At 45.0% G+C, this 27,077-nt stretch overlaps 1 protein-coding gene across 1 annotated transcript in view; it reads left to right on the top strand.

The window, feature by feature from the left end:
• The window catches only part of SUSD1 (sushi domain containing 1), a 145,976-nt gene that overhangs the window by 28,851 nt on the left and 90,048 nt on the right, over positions 1-27,077 (top strand). Inside the window, exons 4-6 of the mRNA XM_075559026.1 lie at positions 4,968-5,120; positions 5,712-5,891; positions 20,457-20,636. Of these exons, the coding sequence (XP_075415141.1) occupies positions 4,968-5,120; positions 5,712-5,891; positions 20,457-20,636 (513 nt within the window). The remainder of the gene's footprint in view (positions 1-4,967; positions 5,121-5,711; positions 5,892-20,456; positions 20,637-27,077) is intronic.

Below are 27,077 nucleotides of genomic sequence, written 5' to 3'. Positions count from 1 at the left end.
GACACAGAGTCACTGTACCTCAGGAACTAGTCAGCATTACTCCACCAGCTCAGGAGAGTTGCCCATGAGCAAGGATCAATGGTGCTGAAGGAAGAAGTTCAAGCTGCACAGAGGGCATTGGCCAAAATCAAGGCGCCAGGAATTGATGGAATACCAACGGAGACATTTCAGCAGGCTGATGAAGCATTCCCTAGTCTAGGCCAGGAAATCTGGAAGACAGCTACTTGGTCAACTGACTGGAGGAGAGTCATATCTGTGCCCATTCCAAAGAAAGCAAACCGAGCGCTCACATTATAGAACAATATCATTAATCTCACATGCAAGTAAGATTTTGCTGAAGATGACCTAACAATGGTTACAGCAGTACAGTGACAGGGAGCTGGCAGCGGTTCAGGCCGGATTCAGAAGAGGATGTGGAACAAGGGATATCAGTGCTGGTGTCAGATGGATCTTGGCTGAAAGCAGAGAATTCCAGAAAGATGTTTCCTTGTGTTTCACTTGTGTTAGTCCAAGGTATTCAACTGTGTGAATCATAACAAACTAGGGATGGCCAGGAGAAGAATGGGAGTTCCAGAACGCTTGGTTGCATTCCTGCAGAACTTGGTCATGGACCAAGAGGCAGTTGTGCAAACAGGACAGAGGAATGGTGTATGGTTTAAAATCAAGAAAGGTGTGCAACAGGGTTTTACCCTCTCCCAATACTGATTCAATCTGTATACTGAGTAAAAATAGAAGCTGGATTTTTAAAAATAATTTATTGGGGCTCATACAATTCTTATCACAGTTCATACATATACATACATCAATTGTATAAAGCACATCTGTACAGTCTTTGCCCTAATCATTTTTTTCTCCTCTTTTCTTTTTTTACATTTTATTAGGGACTCATACAGCTCTTATCACAATCCATACATATACATACATCAATTGTATAAAGCACATCCATACATTCCCTGCCCCAATCATTCTCAAAGCATTTGCTCTCCACTTAAGCCCCTTGCATCAGGTCCTCTTTTTTTTTTCCCCTCCCTCCCGAAGCTGGATTTTATGAAGAAGAATGTGGCATCAAGATTGGAGGAAAGCTTATTAACAACCTGCAATAAGCATTCGACACAGCCTTGCTTGCTGAAATTGAGGAGGACTTGAAGCACTTGCCGATGAAGATCAAGGATGACACCCTTCGGTATGGATTAAGACTCAATGTCAAGAAGACCCAAATCCTCACAACTGGCCCAACAGGAAACAGGATGATGAATGGAGAAAATGTTGAAGTTGTCAAGAAATCTGCCAATGCTCACGGAAGCAGCAGGTAGAGCACACATTGCATTCGGTAGATTTGCTGCGCAAGGCCTCTTTAAAGTGTTGAAAAGCGAGGAGGCTACTTTGAGGACTCAGGTGCACCCAGCTCAAGCCCTGATGTTCTCAGTCTCCTCATGTGCATGCGAATGTTGAGCACTGAATCAGGAAGGCGGAAGAACAGGTGTGTTGGAATGATGGTGCTGATCAAGGTTGAAAGTACCACGGACTGCTAAAAGGACAAACTGATCTGTCTTGGAAGAAACACGGTCAGAATGCTCTGTAGAGGAAAGAATGGGGAGACTTCTTTTCACATAATTGGGACATGTGGTTGGGAGAGACAAGTCCCTCAGTAAAGCAGAGGGGCAGCGAAAGAGAGGAAGCCCCTCAGCGAGATGGACTGACAGTGGCACAAGACCAGGCAGTCTTCTGTTCTGGTGCACAGAGAGTCACTGTGAGTCAGAACTGATCAACGGCACCCAACGCCAACAAGCTCTGTGCTTTGGGCCAGTTACGTAACTAGTGTACGGTGCAGTAACCTTATCTGAAAGGAGGCCAGCAGCAGTATTTCCCTCAAGAGGCCATTATAGGGATTAAATAAAATGGCAATAACCAGCAATAAAGAGTGGAGCGTTTAAAGCAATGCCTGGCATGTCTAAAGTGGCATGCCGATGTTAGGTATTGTTGTTAGGTTGGTGAATGACGACACCAAGGAAACGGAGACATCGAACCAGTGGCGCAGACAGAATCGTGATCTAGAAACCGTGAAGCTTTCCCATGCGACTGTAGCTTAGCCCTCTGTTCTTCCAGTAGTGGTGACAGCACTTAATTTTAGAAATCCACTGAAAACTCCTTCCTCTTTTCCCTTACAATGTGTCTGGAGGAGTTTGGGCAGACTGACTGATAGATAGGTCACCGGTCCTGGCCTGTGGGACAACGTTATCAGTGACCCGGATAAAGTTCCAGACAATTTCCTCACCACATTTGTAAGAGGATTAAATAAACCAACAAAAACGCCTTGCCATTGAGTGGATTCTGACTCATAGTGACCCTGTAGGACAGACCTGCCAGGGGGAGGGGGGGTGGGCGGGCGGGGCTGAGACACAATTTTACAGGGGCAGGAAGCCTGACAGAGGATAGTGGAGCTAAAGCCATGGTATGTATAGATTAGAATTAAAAAAAAAAAACAACTTGATAAGCTAAGAAGATGGATCAAGCCGTGGGACGTGTGCAGGAGTTATTCGAGTTGAAATCACCTCTAAAGTTTGTGCTAGATGGATACTGATTTCATTTTACATAATTTTAAAGAATCTTTCTTAACAATCACCAGGACACCCAGGCTTCTGTGATCCACAGTAGTTTCCCTCCATGTCTTAGGGGTTCCTTGCCACCCCTCCTGCCATTCTTGCCTGTGTCTTCTCCTTTCCTGCCCTGCGGACACAGTCAGCTGGGAGTGAACGGGACGTGCAGGTAAAAGAAGGCTTTGACACTGACTCTCAGGAGCCTTCGGGCTGCTGATCGTAAGGTCGGCCGTTTGAAACCACCAATGGTTCCCCCGGAGAAAGATGGCACTTCCCCTCCCCCACCCCCAGGGCCGTTCTACCCTGCCCGACAGGGTCGCTATGAGTGGGCATCGGCTCGATGGCTGTGAGTTGAGCTCGTTCTCCTTCATGTGGCCTGTGCCGCTTCACTCAGAGGGGTTTGTTCCTTCAAGTGAAATTGAAGAGAGCAGTACATGGGCAGTCTGTTCTGTGTGTGGCTCTGAGGGAATACTTCCCGCGTCTAGTTTTGCTCCCCAAATCACTTCTGAGGGGAAAACCACCAGGCAAAGAGCTTTCTTCTCCAGCCTTGCAATGACTGTGTTGTTGTTTTTAATCCCATGGCTGCTCTCTCTGGCGGTCTCTAGTTCAGGGCGAAGTCTGCAAAGGCTTACCTTGTCTTCCTGAAATCCTCTTCCCAGCCCCTCTCATCGTAATGGAATGAGCTAGCCCTTTCAGAACTATCATTTTACTATCTGTTATAACATCTTGTGCTTCTGAGCTAAAAAACAAAACAAAACAAAAACCACAACTACTTGTCAGCTCTGAGCATTTTTTCTGACCTAAGCTATAGTATATTCTGTCACCTTCTGAGCTAGTTCAAGTTTATTGGGCCAACCTGGCCGATAAACACATGTGGGGTTAATTGAAGGGGGAGGGATAAATGGCTCGCCTTTCAAGTTCTCGGGTCTCTTGCTTTCTGATGGTCGGACCAGGGTGCAGCTGCCTTAGCCAGTTCCCTGCTTCAGCTGGCAAGGCTCACTTCCTGCAAAACATCTCTGAGGAGAAGCCACATGGACCTACCCCGATGCAGCCCTGGAGCAGCCATGTGGAGACCCCTGCCAGCGCTGAGATGTTTACACATTCACTTATTCAGCTTTCCTACTGCAGTCGGCATCAATGTGTGTGTTTTGTGAGATGGAGGTGGACTTTGTGGATTGGTGTTGGACATATGGGTTAATGTTGGACTTGTGGGCTTGGGCAGCACTGGGTTGTGATGTTTTCTTGATGTGAACTTACCCTTTATATAAAACTCTTTCTTATACATATGAGTTTCTGTGGATTTGTTTGCCTAAAGTCCCCAGACTAACACACCTTCTCTGCATATGCAAACTGAATAGTGAACAAGGAAGCCCAAAGAAGAATGGATACATTTGAAATATGGTGTGGGCGAAGACTCTTGAAAGTACGGCGGACTGCTCGATGAACAAACGGATCAGTCTGGGAAGTAGTACAGTCAGAGTGCTCCTTGCACACGGGGATGGTGGCGTGCCTTGGTTTTCATGAGTCAGACTGACCAGACGGCGCCTAACAAGCATCAACAAAGCATTTTTCACTATGACCTCAAATGCTCTGGGTCTGGAGTTTTACTTAAGAAATAGTATGAGTCCAGTAATCGAATTCCCCCTCCATGATTAAAGAAATCTGTTAGGGAGGTAAGTAGATGGTCACAAGGCAGGATCAGCAGACAGTAAGGGTACAGTCACTGGGCTCCTCAGCCAGCAGCCAAATATCTCTCTCGTCGGTTCTCAGTTTCTCAGCCACATGGTAGCTGAATCTCTTTCCCGGTCTCTCTTTGGCCCCTTGGCCTTTGCCTCCATGGGCCAGGAAGGCATCCCACCTGTCGCTGTGTTCCCTGGGTGCATAGTCTTGGACCAGATGAGGAGAAGGTACCCCCCCAGTCGCAGTGCTGCTCCTGAGTCTGTGCCAGAGTCTCTGTCTGCTGGTCTCGGTGGGCTTCGCCACTCCAGACGGAGATCTTGACCGTGCTCTTCCAAGGCCCTCTGGGTTTCTCTCTTTTCCGTTCAAAGGTGAAAGGTCAGTAGTAGATTTTTGTTTAACATAGTTCTTGTTGTTGTTGACTTTGCTGGATTCAGAGAGCTGGTGATGGTCGTTGGTTTCTGCAAGCATGCAGCTTTCCCAGAGCACACTGACAAGTGTGTATCGAGCACCTCCTGTGTTTCGCTATCTCTGATGTGAAGGCTACATCAGGAGTAAATCAAACCGGAGCAGCTGTGAATGAAGACATCCGTTTGTAAGGGCGGGATGAGCATGTGAGAAATTGACTATCACCATGCCCTTCTTTCTCCCCATTCTTCTGCTCCCTTTCTGGCATCTGGGCTGAATCTCAAGACATGGATGAGTGTGAAGTTTCTGGCCTGTGCAGGCCTGGAGGACGGTGTGTGAACACTGTTGGCAGCTTTGAATGCTACTGTGAGGATGGCTACTTGCCAAAGAATGGGCCTGAGCCTTTCCACCCAGCCAGAGATAACACGTCATGCGCAGGTGGGTTCGTCGCGAGAATGCAGCATCTGAAGGTGAGACTCTGCCGCGGTGACTTCTTCCCGCTCTGAGCCTGAGGCTTTCTGCTTCCTTACAACCTGCGAAACAGAGCAAATGATAACATCATCCACACAGAAGTGGCAGGTTAAAAAAAAACAACCACCAAGGAAATTAGCAAAATTAAGGAGGAAGGCATTGGGATTTCAGAACCATTTTGTTAGACAGTAATCACAGAGGATGTAGTAAGGACCAACCTCTTCGAAAGTGACTCTGAGCATTATAAAGGCTCATATAGTTAAAGATATTTTACAATGTACACATCCCCTCATTGGACTAGCCTGCCCTTTAGTCAGTAGGATTCAGTTTACTTTGATATATAACTCTTTGTATTGCCAAAGAAGACTTCCGGTTCTGTGCATGTAAAGGCACCCTTGTCTAGGAGAGGCCCTTGGAAATGTGGCTGAAAATCACATGGAAATGATACAGCCTATTTAATGTGTGGCCCGGGAGTGAGTGGGGAGAATGGGGTCAAAGTGGGGTGAGATTTTGGGTTTCGAAAATTCGCGTTCACATTTGACATTGATTTCTCTTCAGAAATAGACTGTGGCGCTCCTCCTGAGGTCCCAAATGGCTACATCAGAGGAAATTATACATCCAGCCTGGGAAGCCAGGTGCATTATGTTTGCAAAGAGGGATTTTTCAGTCATCCGGAAGCTACCATTTCCACCTGCACAGCTTTGGGCACCTGGGAGTCCCCAAGATTATATTGCCAAGGTGAGTTAGTTCAGGTTTCCAGTTTACATTTACTGTTTGAGATTATTTTCATATTTCTTTCTAAATAACCCTTTTGATATTAATCTAAAAAACAGTTGATTATAGGAATAACATCATTTGTAGAGAATGATAATGTCATCTTTTATTTTCCTGTATTTATAGGAGTTATGCTTTTTTTGCTTATTGGAGTAACATGATCAGAACAAAAATTTATATAGCATGTTGGTGTGGGCGATTTTTTGTTATTCCTGACTTTCATGGGAAGAAATTTAGCCTTTCATCTTTCCCTTATGATCTTGGCTTTTTGAAGCTTATATATGCACACATTATAATATATATTATTAAGGGAAATATCTACTAAAATAGATGTGTGTTATTAAAAGAGATATACATAAGGATATTCATATGCTTATTGAATTTATTAAAAGGTATATATGTGAATATTCATATATTTATAGAAAAGTCTATTTACTATGAGAGTTATCTCTATGAATAGAGTACATATGTGACAAGTGTTGTTTTAAATGTGTTATAAAAATCAACTCATATTCTCCTTACAACCTCCCTATTGTATATCCTTTATTAAAAAAAAATGTTATTGGGGGCTCTTACAACATGTATAATCCATACATCAATTGTATCAAGCACATTTGTACATATGTTGCCATCATCATTTTCAAAATATTTCTTTTTCCTTGAGCCCTTAGTTTCAGCTCCTCTTTTTACCTCCCTTCCCCACCCTCCCATCCTCATAACCCCTTGATAAATTATTATTATTATTTTCTTGTATATCATTTTATATGGAATGAATTTTAATTATTAGACAAGGTAATAAAGCTATTTTCATTTTGGAGAAAAAAACATTTTCATTGAATTAAAGCTAAGAAACCTTAAGCCTGTGCTTGGCCAAGTTAATCATTTTAATATTTTGATTTGGGATTCAGGCTCTAAACACATTTTGATAGTTAATAAATTCTGAAACTCCATTTTAGTTCTAATCATAATTTCATGGGGCCCATTAAGATGTATCCCTTCGATTCCAATGTGACGTCCTGCACAGCTAAGCAGTCTGTGGGGATTGGGCTTGGAAACCCCATGTAAAGCAACTCACATTGCTTTGAAAAGTAGTCATCAGAGGGGATTATTGGAATAAGAATATGGAAATTGAGTTTGGGGGGAAATACAATGCTCTCTAAAACACGTTCACTCCTTTCTTCCTTTCCTAATGACACCCTCCTCCTCCTCCAAGTTCCCACTTGGCAACCATTTCTCACTGCTGTCCCCACCCTTCCCCAAACACACCCCTTCTCATGGATCCCGCTGGCATCTTTGGGGCTCCAGAATCTGGGCTGGGTGCCAGCGGCACTGTATTTTTAGCCTGGTGTTCGTATGGAGCCACAGGCCTGGGAATCCCACTAAAAACAGGAGCTAGAGTGCGGGCACGGCGGCTGCAGACGTGCCTGCAAAGGAAGAGTGGCTGCGGGACAGGCAGTGGCTTTTGTGTCTGATATCAGACTGCCATCCGTCCGTAGAACTTGTGTAGCTTTTCCCAATCCCTCTGTGCCCTGCAGGCTCTGCTGCCTTCTCTGGGTAGCCTGGGACCCCTGCAACACTGAGCCAGCCCCCTGGTGGGAGGCAAAGCCTGAAAGCCTCCGATGAGGGGATCCCTGTGGCTCCTCTTTCAATTGTGATAGACATTTCTTGGATTGGCAACCATACCTTTCCACCAACTCTCTGGGAAAGATGGAACCTCTAGCTTCCATAGTCTATCAAAATATTTTTAAAAATTTAAAGGAAACATGCAAGTTATAAGTGATAGTTTAAAGAATGTACATTTGTGAATTTCTACCAAACCAGGAGAAAGGCGAGGCAATCATCTAGGAGTGTTATCTAGCAACCACAGCACATTCAGAGTTCAAGTCTGATTCCGTGTATGTATTTACTGTGACTCAGAAAGTCTGGAGTCAGGAGGAGAGAAAACACGCACGCTGATGATGAAGGGTCTTTAAAAAGTTCATGGAAAAATTCCATTATCCTTTAACTTAATTTTTTTTCCATGAACTTTTTGAAGCCTCCTCATTTAAGAGTAAAATCCTAAAGATTAAGTGAAAAGAGCAGATAGGAGACTCGAGGAAGTTCTTTTGGGAACTGGGGTGGGTCCATACAAGAAGTGGGATCTTTTATACAAGGAGTTTGCCTGCTTGTGTAAGGGAGTCTGCGAGAAACGATCTCAGGGCAGGAAGACCAGTTGGAGGGATCGTTGGACACCTGTCTTCCAGACATGCTTCACTTAATGGGCCGTGTCTTCTTTCTGGCTGGGAATCGTGTGGGCATTCTTGCCTCCCATCTGGAGGGACACTTCTATGCTTTGCTGAACTAGCTACAGATGTCTTGGGACTGACTCCAGGTTTTCTCACGTTGTGCAATTGACCCTTATAAAATATGTGAATCTTGAAGAGGCAGAGGCATGCCTTTGAGTTGACCAATGTGGGCGAGACCTGGCTTCTAAAATCTAATAGCAGTCAAACTCTCATTTGACCTTAGAAATGTCTTAAACTCATAGAAGGGTTTAAGGGTCAGAGCAAGCAAGAGACTTAACTTGTGTCACCAGCTTATATAGCAATGTGAGAACTCAAAGCACTTTTCTAGAAGGCAGAGTCCGTGTCAAAGCAAATCTAATAAATAGATGGGAGGGCCCTCGGAGGAAGGGTATTCAGGCATACATACCTTCCTGTACAGTGGGGTCTACCACACCACCATCCCCACCCCCTGCCTCAAGAGGGTATTTATAGTTGCCCAAATCTGCTTTTTCTCTTCTGGGAAAGCCCAATATTTTCCATCTACAAAGTTGAGAAGAGTTTTAAAAGCTCTGATACAAATTAGCGCATTGAAGTGTGGAGTGACAGATCAGTGCACTGTTGGCTGATTATCTTGCAGTAGTGGAGTGAGGATCCTGGAACCACATGTAGACTTAGCACAGAAGGGCACTGTCTGAGGCTGTGTTTTCTATAGAAGCAAACCCAGTCGAGTTTATATATGTATATAGATGAGAGGTTTATATCAACATAGTAGCTCACACAGCGGTAGAGGTAGACAAAGTTCCAAGCCTGTGGGTCAGATGTCCAGCTGGAAGCTTCTCTTGACTCAAGGAGATGCAGGGGCCGATGAACTCAAGGTCAGCAGGTCACATTGTAGGCTTCTGGCTGCAAAAGCAAATTAATCCAAGGTTAGCAAGTAAGATGGCAGGCTGATGATGACTCCTTAGAATGGCAGGCATTATGGCAGGCTGCGACTCAAGTCCAAAGAACTGAAGATCGGATGAAGAGTCAGATGTAAGATCTAAACCCAGCAAAAAGCAAACAAGCTTTTCCACTGTGTCCACATATATTGGAAGCAAGCTCTATCCCAGTAATTATCCTTTCAATTGATTGGCTGCTCCTAGCACATCTCATCATAGAGTTGATTACATTATATTAGGTCTCTTCATGAAGGGTTGCTATGTCTGAATGCAGAACCATTGAGAATCCTAGCCCCATCAAGGTTACACAAAACCTTAAGCACCACAAGTGCTATGATTGCTTGATCATGTTCATCATGGGTAAGGGAGGAAGGAGCGACAGCACACATATTCTGAGTTTATTATCAGTGTTCTAGGTGATAGCAGGCTTTACTCATTTAAAATATATTTTTTGGCCTCTCACTCTACAGATATTTTTTAACCTTTTAAAAAAAAGTTGTATTGACTTATGAGCTACATGGAACTCATTTTCCTTCTGTTTGCAAGTGCATGCCATTAAAATAGATCTATTAGAAATGGTTGGTGTATAAAATGAGTACTCTCAATGATGACATTGGCTATCAGGCTGTCCTAGAATGACAACACTTGAGCTTTATCATGGGAAAGAACTGTGAATTTTGGTTATGCCTCTTGCTGAGAATTTGCTTTTCTGCCCAAGACATATGGAATCAGAACCTATCGTTTAAAAAGATCGCCAGTGGATTCTTATGTAAACATAAGATTTTGGTCCAGTGTATCTGGTGTTGGAAAGGTGAATTCTCAGCAGGTGGGTGGAACCAGAATGAACTGATTTGAAGCCCCAGCAGCCTTGAGTTGATCCTGCCTGCTAGGGCTCTCTCGAGTTTCAGAGTAGAACTGTGCTCCGGAGGGCTTTCAGTGGCTGGTTTTCCAGAGTAGATCTCTAGAGTAGATCTGTAGAGTAGATCTCTAGGCCTTTCTTATGAGCTACGTCTGGGTGGATCTGAACCTCCAACCTACTGGTTAGCAGTGAGTTAACTGCACTACCCAGAGACTCTTAGTTGTTTTGTAACTGTCTGGAAACTTTTTTTTAAAGAATACTCATTTCCTTCTGTAGAAGGATATAAAATCGTTTTCACTTTATAGAGGCATTAGGAAGAATTAATAAGAAAATGCGTATGAATCACTTGGGCCTGTGCCTGACTCAGTAGCTGCTGGATAAGCACTAGCCATTAAGCAACAGGGTCAGAGATTATGACTCAGAATCTACCGAGTGGCAGGTTACTTTTATAACCTTTTAAAATGCAAGCAATTTTTGAAAACAAACTTTTAAGATCTTTTTGAAACTCCCCACTATCAAGTGAAAAAAGTCTCAAATTCTCCAGCTTTCACTTTATACGTAGCTTTCACTTAAAACATTCTGGTTTTAAGGGGAACATTAAAACGAGGTGTTTTAATGGGATCCTCAGGACTAAGATTCTTTTTTTGTTTGTTTTTCAAATGCTATTCTACATTTTATTTTTTATTTAAATCATTTTATTAGGGGCTCATACAACTCTTATCACAATCCATACATACATCAATTGTGTAAAGCACATCTGTACATTCACTGCCCTCATCATTTTCAAAACATTTGCTCTCCACTTAAGCCCCTGGCATCAGCTCCTCATTTTTCCCCTCCCTCCCCACTCCCCTCTCCCTCATGAGCCCTTGATAATTTATAAATTATTGTTTTGTCATATCTCGCCCTGTCTGACATCTCCCTTCACCCCCTTTTCTGTTGACAATAGAACTAAGATTCGTATGTAATGCAAAGCATGCCAAAGGGAAGATCCTTGCTATAGAGGAGTACGATCTCACAGCCATTGAGGGGCTTCTGACACACAGTGAAAGAACAGAATACAATGCCCCTGTGGGTTTCCAGGGCTGTTTCTGGGAGTGAAAGCCTCATCTTTCTCCAGAGAAGCGGCTGGTGGGTGTGAACTGCTGACGTCGTGGTCAGCAGGCCTCCTTGCCTTGGATACCCCCGCCCCCCGCCCATTTGCTTCTAGCACTCTTCTTTTGGCCCACCTTATCCCTCTGCCATTTCTGAGATGCTCCCATCTTAGCTGGCTCCACGTGAGATACAATTTGCTGACAGTAAGTGCTGTAACATGAAACGGAAATTTTTCTTTTTCCTTCAGATGAGCATTCCTTCTGGCTCTGTTCTGAAGGGAATGTATTGTTCGTCAAGGCGAAAGTCATGAGAGACTTTCGAATAGAAATTACTATCAAGCAGTAACTTTTCCTTTCTGCTGCCTTGAGGGTAAGTGGGCTTTTTGGCACGAATGAGCTCATTAGTGAAGTTACAGAACTTAAAAAGCTCCTCCTGAGGTTGTGCTTCCTGACACACGGTAGCCCTCTCATTTTCATTTGATGACTTCAAGAACAGTTCTTAAATCCAACTTGCCATTTAGTGAGGGGTTCGGGTCTAACCCCCAGCATCCCTGAGGTCATTCAGGACCCAAGCGCTCCTGGGACGAGCACCCAGCCGCAGTCGGCAAATCCAGAACATGCTTTCAAATGCATGGGATTTTGCTGTGGGTTACAGCTCTCAGTCTCCAGGTCATATCACTTTATTAGGCCACATGTCTACAGGGGACACTTGACAAATACGTAGGATGTAGGCACAGCCCACAGAGAGCTTACAGCTTTCTGGAGGAGAGGACATTTTACAAAGGAACCAATTTACTAAGGAATGAGGAGAGGAGGGTGCAGTGCCCAAAGATCAGAGCAGGGGGAAGGCCCTGCTGTGAAATCTACATGGGTCGTTTGGGTCCTTGGGACCTTCCACATTACAGGCCTTCCCAGGTGCTGTGTTAACCTTCTGATGTGATTCTGATTTTTATTTCATGATTCAGCAACAACCAAAACACAGCACAAACAAACAACAAACAAAACACTGTAAATCTTTATGGAAGCAGACAGTCTCATGTTTCTCCCGAGGAGCAGCTAGTGGTTTTGAACCGCCAGTCTTAAACAGGTCAAGAGGAAACTGACTTTAATGTGGCTCCTCACTTTTCATACTTTTTGTTGCTCTTTTGCCAGAGCTTTCCATCCAGTGCTTATTTATTTATTTTTGGTAAGATTTTTTTTGGGGGGGAGGGGCTAAGAGGGATAGGTTTCCTATGAAATCCCCAACAATTGGCTGTGTCTAATGCAATTTAAAGACACTCTTGGGTCGCTTCCCCCCCCCCCCAACTTATTTGTTACTCTTTAAAGCAGTTTTCATATTACTGTCATCAATGCATGTTATTACCCTAATATTTGTAAGAAACAGGAGCCCATGTGAGCGACACTCATGCTCTAATCACCCCTTGACTGCAGCACAAACAAGCCCATCGCTGTTGAGTTGGTTCCGACTCATCGACTCGTGGCCACCCCACAGCACAGAATAGGACTGCCTCCTAAGGCTTCTCCCGAAGCACACTGCCACGTCGTTCTCCTTTGGAGTAGCTGGTGGGTTAGCGCTGCCAACCTTTACGTGAGCGATTGAGCACTTGATCACGATTCCACCAGCGCTGCTCTTTAGTTGTTGACGAATTGTGGGTGTCATAGATGGCCTAGACCTTTCATCACGACAACTCTCCTCTGGAAGCGATAACACCATGGATCAGCACGTTCACCTACATGGTTGAGAGACCCTATAGGACACCATCGCCACCCTGTAGGACAGGGGACAAATTCCCTGCTGGGTTTCCAAGGCTGTACATTTTACCGAAGCCTATCTTTCTCCTATGGAGTTGCTGATGGGGTCAAAGAATATATTGCAAATTTGGCCCTTGAATTTGGCAACGCACATTTTCTCCCTTAGGGAGACTTTATCTTGATGTTGATGATTAGAACAAAACCATGGACAACGCAGTGGTAAGAAAAATTCCCAGCCCGTCTCATAATCAACTGACTGTATTCCTGCCACAGACCCAAGTATTGTTCCTTAATAACATCATTAGCCAGAGGAACTGGGCTTTAATGAACCCCCCCATGCATATGCAACACACATTTGTGTTGATTACTCTTGTTTCCTCTTTGTTAGAAACTATTCTTAAATGGCCTGTTTCCTTCTGATAATGAGAGTCTGGGGGCTTTCGTGTGGAGTTCTATTGTTGTTGCGGTGACTTATGTTGAATTGGGGTTTGTGTGTTTCTCAATAGGACACCCCTGCTTTCTTGGGTACCATGCTGTCTCAGGAGCAGTGGCAGTGGCTGCTGTGTCTGTCCATTCTGGTGGGCCTATCCATGGCTGAGCCATGTTCCAAGCGAGATCCAGGCTGTGGTTGTTGGTGATTCTGACTCATGAGAGCCACGCGTGTTAGAGCTGTGTGCAGTCGAGTTGACTCCAGCTCACAGTGACCCCCTAAGACAGGATAGAATTGCCTTGGAAGGTTTTCTTGTTGGCAAGCTTTTACCGAAGCAGATTGCCAGGTCTTTTCTGCCACAGAGCTCCTGGGTGAGTTTGAATCTGCAACCTTTAGGTTCATCCTTGAATGCAAACGTGCTGAAGCAGGACTGGCTGGACCGCTCATCCCACTGAATGAAAGCACAGGATGAAGGAGGCTTCACACAGATGCAGGGACCAATCTCTTTTTTTTTTCTTCTTCTTCAGCATTACTCTTGCCCTGAAGAGTTTGGGAGATCAGATTGGGTAGGAGAGGTGTTCCTGGTTGGTCTGAATGTTCCTTCATGTAACCTTTCTCCTCAGGCAAGTCCCACTTAGGGCACGGAGTAAACTCCTGTGTGGACTTGGAATTTGGGGTCATCCACCCCAGGGTTTGAATGCTGGCCCTAGCTCTGGTAAGGACTTTTGAATGTGACTTTAAGCTCTTAGGTCCTCCGTTTCTCACCTCTGTAAAGGACATAAGGAAAACCACCTATGAAGGTATGTTGACAGGCATTGACATACATACACAGGCTTATTGCAAACAAAGCATATGTAAACTTATCTCTGCAATCCATGAATGGCCGCAGACACGCTCTCTAAGTCATACACTTGTCTTTGTCTCAGGGTGCCTCCAAAAAAGTTCCAATCAAAACAAGGGCTCGGACAGTGAAATTCAGGGCAGAGAGGGCAGCTCAGGAGATTATGGGGACGGATTGGTTTGTAATTCCTAATGGGAATCCTGATAGATTTTCTTGAAGGACACAGAATGAGCACAGAGGCTTATTAAGAAGAAGTTTTAAGAAAAGTGAAAAGTGCTTCAGGAGAAACAGGCCAGGAAAGTTGCTGTGAGCCATTTTTCCCGTGACGACGATGCCCCGGCGCATTTTCTGAGAGTAGCGTAGCCTGGCTTAGGAAGATTTTGTTGGGGAACTTGACCTCAGCCACCCTACAGCTATCATTTTCCTTTTATAATTCATTGTTATTCTCTAAACTCAAAGATCATTAAAAAGGAATCTGATCCCAGTCTCTTGGGCAGGGGTCCTCAAACTTTTTAAACAGCGGGCCAGTTCACTGTTCCTCAGTCCCGTTGGAGGGCCGGACTATAGTTTAAAAAAAAACAACCTATGAACAAATTCCTATGCACACATCTAATTTTGAAGTAAAATACTAAACAGGGCAAAAACACCTGGCAGGCCGGATAAATGTCCTCAGTGGGCCACATGTGGCCCGCGGGCCATAGTTTGAGGACGCCTGCTCTTTAGGATGCCTGAAAAGCCATTTTGACATGCTATGGGGAAAGGTTAGAGAGAGGTCAACGCCACCTTCAGAAGGTGGAGGATATGTTGAGAAATGAATAGCTTCATCTTCTGATGCTTTGTTTAATCAAGGTTTTTATGAGTTTTGTAGCAATATTTTTGGACTTACCTTCATACCACATATGGTTTTCTGTGAGGGGTAAATACGATAGCTTCTACATAGTAAGACTACCTGGTGTTTAGTAGAATTTCAATCAATGCTATTATTATGATTGATATTATAGAAGCTTGAACAAGTTTCTCAGCTCCCCTGATAATTGTTTTAGGGTTTTCCCTCAGTTTCAACTGTTTGGTCAATGGAATTAGCCGTTTTGGTTAACAGATCCAGAGGCAATATATTCCTATTTGGGGTTTTGTAATTACAATGTATTAATGTCTGTTTTCTTCTGTAGGGTTGTTATGTCAAAGTAACATGCATTGCATCTTGAAAAATGATAGAGTAATATCAAGCTGTCATTCAACAACTATTTACTGAGTATAAATGTTTGCAAAACAAAACTCGCTGCCATCAAATCGATCCTGACTCCTAGGGACTCCCGTGGGCTTACGGGAGTGGGAAGCCCAGTCTTTCTCCCTGAGTATACCACCTGGAACATACCATTTTGATGGGCCTTGTTGGGGGCACACAAGGAGCCAAGGTGGCATAGTGGGCTACGCATTGGGCTGCTAACTCTTCAAACCCACCAGTTTCCCCATGGGAAAAAGCAGAGGCAACCTGAGTCTATAAAGATTTTTACTCTTGGAAGCCCTAGGGAGTTCTCTGTTCCATAGGGTTGTTCTGAGTCAGAACTGAATCGATGCTAGTGGAACTTTTTGGTGGGGTTTGTAGGGCACACAAGCAATGATAAGATTCTGCCTTTTGGGGGTTGCTCATATTTGGGGATGCAGCATCGCATATTCATGAAAAGACACAAAATCCATCAAGGCAGGAAACAGAGGTCAAGTGAATAGGAAAGCTAATTAGTCTGGATTCCTCCACCACCTATGTATCTGCAAGGACGGGTACTTAACCTTGCAATATAGCTCAAGTTCATCCTCTTCTTTCCATTTCCATCATCACCTCTCAAGTCCTTCAAGACCTCACCAGCCTTCTTTGGATTCCCCAAACTGATCTCTGATCTCTGGTCTTCCCCTGCTGCCCGTCCTTCATTCATTCTCCACCTAGCTGACAAAATCGTCTTTGAAAACCAAACGCAGAAAGGTTTGGAGGGGAAGGAATGTAGAGTAGACTTTCAGAGATGGAGCTGCCTTTGAGAGGAGTGTGCTTAGGAAAACAGTCTCTGATCAACTCCGGGGCCTCAAACCCCTATTTACCTCTATGATTTGGGGCAGGTCATTGAACCTCTTTGAGCCACCCGAACCTGTAAAATGGGGAAAACAATCCCTACTGTGTAACCTTACTGTGAGGAGCAGTGAGGGTCCCATTAGGACCTACTGGGATGCAGATGATCAACTATAGCCAGTCACAGCCGCATTTAATTCAGCGTCTCAGCTGAGGGTGAGCATGAAAGCCACAGTCAGAGCTCTGTACAAAGGTAGATAACAAAAGCCCACCCAATGCTACTGAATCAGATGAGCTATCTCTGGGTGGCGGTGGGAGGTGGGTCCCTAGCATGTGTATTTTTCAAAAGCTTTCAGGTGATTCAGATGCACAGCTGTCATTTGGACCCATGCTTTTATTTTTTTTAAATGATTTTACTGGGGGCTCATACGACTCTTATCACAATCCATACATACATCATTTGTGCAAAGCACATTTGTATATTCGTTACCCTCATCATTCTCAAAACATTTGCTCTCCACTTAAGCCCCTGGCATCAGCTCCTCATTCCCCCTCTCCCTCCCTGATCCTCCCTCCATCATAAACCCTTGATAATTTATAAATTATTATTTTGTCATATCTTGCAATGTCCAACATTTCCCTTCACCCACTTTTCTGTTGTCCGTCCCCCAGGGAGAAGGTTATATGTAGATCCTTATAATTGGTTCCCCCTCTCTATCCCACCTTCCCTCCACCCTCCGGTATCACCACTCTCACCACTGGTCCTGAAGGGCTCATCCGTCCTGGATTCCCTGTGGAACCATGCTTTCTATCGAAGCCATGCTAGAGTTTTCTCTAAACATGCTTTTTTCAGGGGACTGTCTAATAGGTCTATCAACTCTCTAATGGAGACTCATAGAACCCTGGGTCCAAGGTGCCTACTGCTGGGTATCCCTGTAGCTAAGCCTTTGGAGCCACTGATCTCTCACCAACTGAGTGGTTTTGGGTTTTATTCTTATTGAATCTTAGTTCCAACTAAAAGTCCCCATGCTGTCCACTGTTCTTGGCCATGTCCAGGATGGAAGTCAGTCTGGTTATTTTCTCTACTCTCATTTCTTTCATCTGTGCTGGTTCTGATTCAGCTATCACAGCGAGTTCCTGGACCTCTCCTCCACAGCTTTAGAATTCCAGCCTCAAATGATAAGAAACCTATACAAACTATCCCCATAAAAACAAAACAAAACCCAAAACCAAACTATCCCCTTAGCCTCTTCCCTGAGGCGCCCTCTGCTTCCTCCTGTAACTGAAACCTGGCTTAATCTGTAAGATGTTTTAGATATTCACACTGACTGGGCGGGCTTATGAAACATTAACCACCTGTTTGGTTGGTTGCTCATGAATGCACACATATAATCATTTCTTGGAATGTTTTGAGCCAATAAATATGTCTGAAGTTTTGGTGCAGGGAAAACATGATGAGAATCTAGGGGTTCTAGGTCCAGTAAACACGTATGAAAGTGGAACAAAACTCGGTGGGTAAGCTGGAGGATTTGTGAAACGACCACCTGGTTGTCTTTTCATGACTGACTTAAACTTTGGTCTGCACTGAGAAGAGACATTTTTTTTCCCCACCTAAAAGATAAGGGGCTGGTCAGGTAGGTTGAGCTGTTCGATTGATAAGATAATAGATAAGAGTTTGCCCTGGAAGCTTCCTGCAAGGAAATAACTTGAGTGTTCTGCAAAAGACCAGGTGTTCACGAGAGGGTTGAGATGAGGGCAGTGTCATTCCATCTACCAATTCTGCATCAGACATTTAAAGAAGCCACCTATTGCTTCGGCTGAGACTGGATGATGGGGAGAGGGGAAAAGACCATCCCATATTCTTTCTTTTGAACACTGCGTCTCAGTCGATGGACTTGTGTCGTGCAGCAGGGCTGGGAGGCTGCTGATTTTTCTTGGCTTCGTCCAGATTGAGATTGGGGAGAACATGAAAAAAATAAAAATGTGTGTTGAAGTTATTTTTTTCCCTGTACTTAAGCTAACTTGGACTATTGGCCATATTTGGAATGACTACTTCGATTATGTTTTACATTTATTGTACTTTTGAAGAAAACTATAAGCGCCCCCCTCTGTGTAATCTGAGAAATTTAATGTGCTTTTTGATGTCTTCTTGCCAATTATAAAATGCTCAGATATTATTAAAATGATTAGGAATATTTTATTTTCTAATGGTTAATTTCCTTACATTGATTTTATTCCTAAATTCCGGTACTAATAGCTATATCAAGCTCTACAATCAGGTTTACATGATTATTGAGATTTATCTGTGCATCTTGCTTTCAGGGTTTGGTAGTGTGTCTTCTAAAACCCGTTCATTTACCCCCCCCCCTTTTTTTTAAAAACATTTTATTAGGGCCTCATACAACTCTTATCACAATCCATACATATACATACATCAATTGTATAAAGCACATCCGTACATTCTTTGCTCTAATTAGTTTCAAAGTATTTGCTCTCCACTTAAGCCCTTTGCATCAGGTCCTCTTTTTTCCCTTCCCTCCCTGCTCCCCGCTCCCTCCTGAGCCCTTGATAATTTAGAAATTATTACTTTGTCACATCTTGCCCTAACCGGCGTCTTCCTTCACCCCCTTTTCTGTTGTCCATCCCCTAGGGAGGAGGTCACATGTAGATCCTTGTAATTGTTTCCCCCTTTCCAGCCCACTCACCCTCTACCCTCCCAGTATCACCCCTCACACCCTTGGTCCTGAAGGTATCATCCGCCCTGGATTCCCTGTGCCTCCAGCTCCTATCTGCACCAGTGTACATCCTCTGCTCTATCCAGACTTGCAAGGTAGAATTCGGATCATGGTAGTGGGAGGGTGGGTGGGGAGGAAGCATTTAGGAACTGGAGGAAAGCTGTATTCTTCATCGGTGCTACGTCGCACCCTGACTAACTCATCTCCTCCCCTAGACCCCCCTGGGAGGGGATCTCCAGTGGCCGACAAATGGGCTTTGGGTCTCCACTCTGCACTTCCCCCTTCATTCACTATGGTAAGATTTTTTTTTTTTGATGATGATGCCTTATACTTGATCCCTTCGACACCTCGTGATCGCATAGGCTGGTGTGCTTCTTCCACATGGGCTTTGTTGCTTCTGAGCTAGATGGCTGCTTGTTCACCTTCCATTTACCCCTTTCTTAGAAAATTTTTTTTTCTTTCTTAGAAAATTTATTCTGATTCTTTCTTTTTGTTGTTAGACTAAAGTTATTTATTTATTTATTTTGTCTCTCAGACCTCCATATAGATGGATATCTTTTTAAAAAATTCCAGAATATCTGAAAATGGTTTTCTTTTGCTCTGATGTATACTTTGAGTCTAGAAGGGTAAAAACCCAATTCTTCTTCTTCAGGTAGTTTTCTGTAAAGAGATTCCATTTTCTTCTGGTACTCAGCGTTCTAGAAGACAAACAAACAAACAAACAAACAAACCCCAGACTCTGTAGGACAGGGTAAACCGCCCTTGTGAGTTTCTGCGTCTGTAACGCTTGACATGATTCCGTTCTTCCTCCAAGGAGTGCCTGGTGGTTCTGAACTGCTGACCTTGAAGTTAGCAGCCCACTGGGAAGCTACTATGCCACACGGGCCCCTCAGAGTTTCAGGGAGACATTTAATGCCCATTTTTTGTAATTCCAGGCTTGTCTCCTTCGATGCAGCTGAATTTTTTGAAAAGTGCATGGTATCAATTGGAAGTTTAGAGGATAATAGGGTCTCCAATGGTTGGCCTGGAAATGCTCAGAGATTTAGTGTCTATTTCATTTAGACGGCAGTCACTTGGGAACGACTCCTACAGGGGCAGTATCATTTAATCAGGAGTTAGTGGTATGAAAAACTGATCAAAGGTGCCAGAAACTCTCAGTATTTAAAAGAAGCCTGAGATGGATTCTTCTGCAAACCAATCTGTGGTGGGATTCCCCTGGAACCACAGTGGTTAATGTTGGGCTACACACTGCAGGGTCAGCAGTTCAAGACCACCAGTCTCCCTCAGGGAGCAAGACGGGGCCTTCTTCTCCTGTAACAGTTGCCGTCTCAGAAACCCACAGGACAGTTCTACCCTCATCTATACGGTCACTGAGTCGTCGTCCACTGATGGCCATGAGTTTTGCGTTTGAGACCAGTTGGATTCTTCGTTGGGGTTAGCGGTTTCTCCTTATCCAAATGCACAGGCTCTCTTATTATTAAGCATTCATTTCCAAAATACTAATGATCGGGGTGAGAGGAGGGGCTGATAACGGATGCTGTGTTCTTCCCGCTGCAGAGATCGACTGTGGCCGCCCTCCGGCAGTGCCACACGCAGTCCTGGAGAGGAAGACCGGCTCGAACCTGGGCAGCGTGGCTCACTACGCGTGTCAGGAGGGCTTCGAGAGCCCTGGAGGGAAGGTCATTTCCATGTGCACAGAGAAGGGCATCTGGGCAGAGAGTGCTTTCACCTGCACAGGTATGGACTCCATTCGGCTGGGCCCCTGTCTCTCGGGAGCAGGAGAGCCAACAGGCCATCAAACTCATCTGCTGCCACACGTTGGGCACTGTGCCCACCTGGGTCATTTGCCTGGGTGGGCACCTGGCTATATGTATGTTGGCTCAATCACAAAGATTTAGAGAGTGGATTGGGGAAGCAGATTGGGTAGAAACTTTTATATACATCTGTTGAAACTCCCCTTGATCACAGTAATTCCTGCCTGGACTCTGCTTGGCTCATGGGGAAATTTTTCCACATGAGCTGTTTTCGCAGAAGGGCAAGTCCAAAGGGTTGACTTAGGACATGGAGACAGCCTTGCAGAGAACAGGCAGTTTCATGAAAAGGAGTTTTGAAGTTTTAGTTCAAATTCTAGCGATGCCATTTGTTAGCGGTGTGTCTCTCTGAGCCGCTCTTTCCTCCCCGGTAAACTCACACTCTGCATGGAGTCAGTTCCGACTCAGAAAGACCCCGCAGGGCAGAGAAGATCTGCCCCTGTAGGTTTCCAAGGCCATCGATCTTGATGGGAGCAGAAAGCTTCATCTTTCTGCTGTGGAGAGGCTTGCGGATTCGAACTGTTGACTTTGCGATTAGCAGCTCAACACCTATAAAAGCGAGAAGAGAAAGCCTGTCTTTTCTACTTCAAAGGGCTGTGGGGGCAATCAAATGAGATCATCTATAGGGGGAGCATTTAAAAGTCTTTTTTGAATCATTTTATTGGGAGCTCTTACAGATATCATGACATTCCATAGTTCAATCACATCAAGCACGATTGTAAAATTGCTACCACCGTCATTTTGAAAACGTTTTCTTTCTTCTTGAATTCCTTGATATCAGCCCCCCTTGGGTGGGGGATATTAGTGACTAAAAGCACAGTGTACACGTCAGGCTTTCCATGGAAATTGTTAGCTTTGCGGGGGTTTTATCATGAATTAGAAGCATGCACGTCTGTGGACCTGGCTTCCTTTCACACTCTGGGTCCAGGAGACAGGGTGGGGAGAGCTAGAACTCTTACCATGAGTTATAGTCCCTTGATAGGGAGGGGACGAGTGGCTGTCACGTAGGCCCAGGTGGTTCTGGAAGTTTATTTTTAGATGTTGACTTGCTTGGCTCTGGTGGCTTATCTCTCAAGAGTGAGATGCAAAGGCCTGAGTCCCTGCTTTGATTGGCAGCAGAATCATAGGAGAATGGCAAGATCTTTGTTCTTCCCAACCAAAGTCGGCGGTGGGAAAACCTGACCGGAGCAAGCACCGCGTCTTGACTGCTGATGTTTATTTGTCCGTTAGGTGCTCCAAAGGGGTAACACACTTGGCTGCTACCAAAAGGTTAGAGGTTTAAGTCCACCTCCTCAGAAGAACGGCCTGGCGGTGTCTGTTTCTGAATGAATGGATAAACAAATTAAATAAAGCAACCATGGAAAACTCTGGTGCAGGTCTACTGATGCACGTGGGGCTGCCGTGAGTCAGAAATGACGTCATGGCTGCTGGGTTTGGGTTTTATTTGTCAGGTCCCGCCGTCTTGAAGTTTATAAGGCAATAAGGAACCGGGCCCTTTCCCAAGGGAAATGAACACACATCATCTTACAAGGATTTACAAACAAAATCAGATGTTTGCGGGACCTCCTAAGTCCTTGGGCAAAGCATCCCTAGAGTAGACGGGGCGACAGGCCTGCTGCTGAGGCCCTGCCAGGGCCCTGAAATCCAGTTGTCACCACCACAGATGCAAGAGGTCGTAGGTTAGTGACAGGTTGACCTGCATGAGAACCCAGGGATCTGGGTCAACCTTCTCTTCGAGGTTTTGCCCAGGACTTGCCCAGTTGGCACAGAGAACCAAGGATAAGCTTATCATGGATAGTGTTGAGGGAACTGAGAACAGCCAGACTGATGGTCCCAAGCTTCCTACTCACTCCCATCCAGTCATTGACCCATAGTGACCCCTTGTGGGTTTTGGAGAGGGTCACTGGTTACTGGAGTGGCAAACCCATTCTTTCTGCCAAAGAGCTGCTGGTGGTTTCCAACCACTGACCATGTGGCTCACAGCCTGGCTTGTAACCACTGTCCCACCAGGGCTCCTAGATGGCCTGATAGTCAGCTACTCCCTAGTACTACATCTTTAATAGCACCCCAGTTATGGGTTGTACTGAGACAAGTGTGGCCCATTATGATATTAGCTGTTCTGTTTCCTCAGCTATTAACCTCCGGAAGGAGCCCAGGGGTGGGGGGTACTGGGTTACTCGGACTGCAAACTGCAAGGTCAGCGATTCAAATCCATCATCCGCTCTAAGGGCGAAAGATGAGGCTTTCTGGTCCTGTAAAGCTTGATAGCCTTGGAAACCCACAGGGGCCGTTCGATAAGGTCACTCGGGGTTGGAATCCGCTGGAAGTCAGTGAGAAGTGGATTCCACTTTCACTTTGAGGGAAAGTGAGGCAGCTGCTGGGATGCTACCCTCTAAGTTTAGGGAAGTCTTCCTGGCCCAGAGCTCCTAGCAATGGCGGGCATTCGCTTCTGGGTGTGGGTTTCATAGCTCAAGCTGCTCAGAACTCATGGGGCACAGGGATTAGTCAGGACATGAAAAACCAGTGGGGCTGCGTGGGGCATAGTAAGGTATTCATTAGCGGCGGCTTGTTGGGTGCTTTGAAGGGCAAGCAGGTTATGTAGCTGTTTCCCTGGGTTCGGTGCAAGATCTTTGATCGCAGGGGAGAAAAGCCATTCTCTTTGAGAGCACGGATCTTCCTGTGAGGAGGCCTGTGTGTCCTCCATCAAGATTGGCAGCTAAATTCAATTTCCGCAGACCAAGGGGTGATTTACATGCTGATTAATTCGTGGGGGCAGTGCAGATGATCTCTGGGGGTGAGGGCAGTCCCGAGAGGCTTCGGGAAATGCAGTGAGAGATGCAGCTTGATGTCTCTGGCTTTTTTTTTTTTTAATCCCTCTTCCTGTTTCCACCCATTTGTTCCTTCTCCTCCTCCTTTCTGCCTATTCTCTGAATACCTTCTGCTTCTGTTCTATGTTCTTACTCTTCCACCACTTCCTATACCTGATTGGTTAGTGCCAGGCTCCACTTTCCCGGGGCTATTCGTAGTGAACAACGATTTTGGGGGGCGCCTGCTTCACTGGATTAACACACATTTCGATCTGTTTTTAATGGAGGATGAGCTCCGGCAAGGTGGTGGAGTCTGCTCTCCCCCCCTCCCCCAGCCTTTTTACTTCAGGCCAGTTAGGACTGGAAATTCCAGACAGCTGGGAATTAGGCAACTGCTTTTGTGTCTGGAAAAACCCCAGGTGGAAGCTTGGTGTTGTTTAGTGAGTCGTTTGCCTCAAGATCAAAGAGGGTGATTCATTCTTGATAAGACTGCGCCTGGCTTTCATTCGGCACAGGTCACTGGGCTTTCTATGTGTAGAGTCTGAGTTAATAATTAGAAGGTTGCCTTGCATCAAGCTCTTGGGAGGGTGACATCTCTGCTGAAACACTGTTGATCTGCCAGCGACCCTTCAGTGCCCCCAGCCGGACAACGCAGGCACTTCACCACATGCCCGCAGGACCCCTGTGAGCCTCTGCCAGGCCTGTTTTGATGTTGGCCTTCTCCAGCTCAGGCCTGGTCATTTGTAGGCACGCCCATGTAGAAAGATCGAGGCGTAAACAGATGGCTGACGAGCCCTGGTGGCAGACCTGCAAGGTCAGCAGTTCGAATCCGGCAGCGGTTGCGCAGTAGACAAACGAGGCCATCTATTCCTGGAGAGAGATAGAACAGTCTTAGAAACCCAAAGGAGCATTCTGCCTGTCCTGTAGGTCACTATGAGCTGGAATGGACTTGATGACAGAGTTTTGTTTTTAATATAGATAGCCACATTGGGCCATGCATATGTCTCTGCATGTGTGTCTAACCTTTGGAACATCAGCTATATAGCTGCTACTTACTGAGCCCCCGTTTGTGTGTCCAGGACTCTGCTAGGGGCCTTAATGCTAGGTTTCATTTAGGCCTCAGGAAACCCTGAGCAGTAAGTTTTGATGTTTCCATGCCATAGATGAGTAATCTAAGCCACATGAAGATGAAGGTCATTCAGGACTCAGCAAATGGCAGAGCAAAGATTTGAACTCAAGTCTGTAAGTCCTGAAAACATATACCTTCTATCAAGTTTGAGTTATTTATTTGCAAGGGACTTCTGCTATATCTGAGTGCCACCCACACTGTTACTTATTCAGGAGCCCTGGTGGCACTGTGGGTGAGGCACTGGGCTGCAGAGAAAGAAGAGGAGGAGGCTGCTCTCCTGAAGGTGGACAGTCTCAGGGAACCTCTAGGAACACGATCACTATGAGTTGGCATCGACTCAGTGGCAGGGAGTTTGTTTTGTTTGTTTGAATTGTTTATTTAATGCCTTCTTTAAGACAGCTTGTATTTTAACTTACGTTTATAATGAGACTTTTTTATCTAAGACAATTTCTAATATATGGCTTATCGAGAATTTGATGAACTAGGAGTATTTTTCTCATATATTAAAAACAAACAAACAGACAGACAAACAACTCCCTGCCATCGAGTCGATGCTGACTGCCAGTGCCACTGCAGGACCGAGTAGAACTGGCCTAGGGAGTTTCTGAGGCTGTCGCTGTTTACGAGAGTCGGAAGCCCGTCTTTCTCCCAAAGACTGGCTTTCCCCAACCTTGTGGTTAGCAGCCTGACTCAGCCAGGACGCCATCAGGAAGCATATAAAATTTATTCGCGTACCAGTCAAAGAATGCTCAACTATGCAATTCATTTTAGGAAAGCACTACTTTAAAGGTTGTACTATGGCTACCTCTTTATGTGACTCCAAGGCTTGAAAAACAGACATATCAGAACTCTATTAGCCACACATACATCCATTCCAAGTGCTTATGGTGGAAAAACATGCCCTGCTTTTCAGCGATGCTGCCATTCCTGAGTTGGAAGCACTGGTGGCCAGGTGATTACGAGCTGGATTTTGAACCGCCAGGTCAGCAGGTCGAAACCACCAACCACTCCTCGGGAGACAGACTAGACTTTTTACTCCCATAAAGAAGCACAGTCTTGGACACTCACAGGGACAGTGTGAATGAGTTAGGGAATTGCTTTTGGAGGTTGGCTGTCAATCTCCCTTATGTGCTTTGGAGGTAGTTTATGAGTAGCATTAGCAGATCAGTTGTATTATTTTTTTTAAATCCTAGGCTCTTATTTTACTAGAAATTGTTTGAGCTTGACCATCTAGGGCACCTCAATGAATTCTGTGTGACTTCCTTTGTAAATTCATACAGCAGTTGGTTTATTAATTTGCGTATTAAAACATGAACGTGTGAGCTGAGTGAAGAAGGTCACAGAGCGTATCATCAGTTTCATGCTCAGCAGGTCACACACAATTTGTTTCATCTCATTCAACCCGATCCCCTCAGTGTTATCCCTCATCCCACTTCCTGTGCTTTCTCCTTCTGGTCCTCCTGTCCTAACCCTTCTGAGCTCTGTCCTTGGGCAAAGGCTGCTGACTTGTTGATCTTAAAAACTTGATTCTCCGTGGGCGTACCTCACTAGTGTTATTGTCCCCTTATAAGCCTGCCTACTGTTTGGCTGAAAGCTGAGCTGAGGGTAGGGGAGTTTAGTTTCAGACCTGAAAGTTGGCTTGGGGCTAGGCTTGAGGGTGCTACCGGTCTCTATCCTATCAGGAAGCCTTTTCTCTTTTATGATTTCCAGGTTTGTTTTTCATTTTCCCTTCCACTCTACCCAGGGTCTTTTCATATGACCCCTTTCAGAGCTGCTGGTAGTGGTAGTTGGGCACTATCCAGTTCTTTTGATCTCAAGATTGTAGAGACTGATGGTTGGTCCCTAGTACATTGGACTAATTATTTCCATGGATCTTTCCTTTTTTTGGGCCTTAATTTTTCCTTCTTGATGGTGAGAGACCAATAGTTGCATCTTTGATGGCCACTCATGAGTTCTTAAGACCCCATTCAATACCCAACAGAGCAGGATGTAGAACACTGCATTTATGAATTGTGGTTTTGATGCTTATGAAGGTACTAGGTTTTGCCTAAGAAGTTTTTCATCATGTTGTCCCTTATATACTCGACCACATTCATAGATATATTTGCAGCAAAGATGAATACATATCTATAAATATCCCCTGTCTGACCTATATATATTTGTGAGCATATTCCCACTCTCCCTCCCATACCTCTTCAACTTGTATGGCCAGGCCATCATCCACTTGCAGACTACCACTATTGCAAATTTGTATGTAACATTTGGCTCTGTTACCTTCAATTCTTGCATTTCTGCCAGACTTCTCCTGCCTCCATCATTCTTAGCCAGCCTCCCTCTTATCTCATGTTGCCTTCCCTTTCACCCCACTTAACACTTGTCTCCCTTCTACCTAGGGACTTCTGTATGGCCCTTTACTGTTGTCAAAAAATAA

The sequence above is a fragment of the Tenrec ecaudatus genome, chromosome 10, assembly GCF_050624435.1.
Source record: "Tenrec ecaudatus isolate mTenEca1 chromosome 10, mTenEca1.hap1, whole genome shotgun sequence".
NCBI classification, from domain to species: Eukaryota; Metazoa; Chordata; class Mammalia; order Afrosoricida; family Tenrecidae; genus Tenrec; species Tenrec ecaudatus.
Note: the sequence above shows the minus strand (reverse complement) of the source record. Positions and strands in the feature narration are given on the sequence as shown.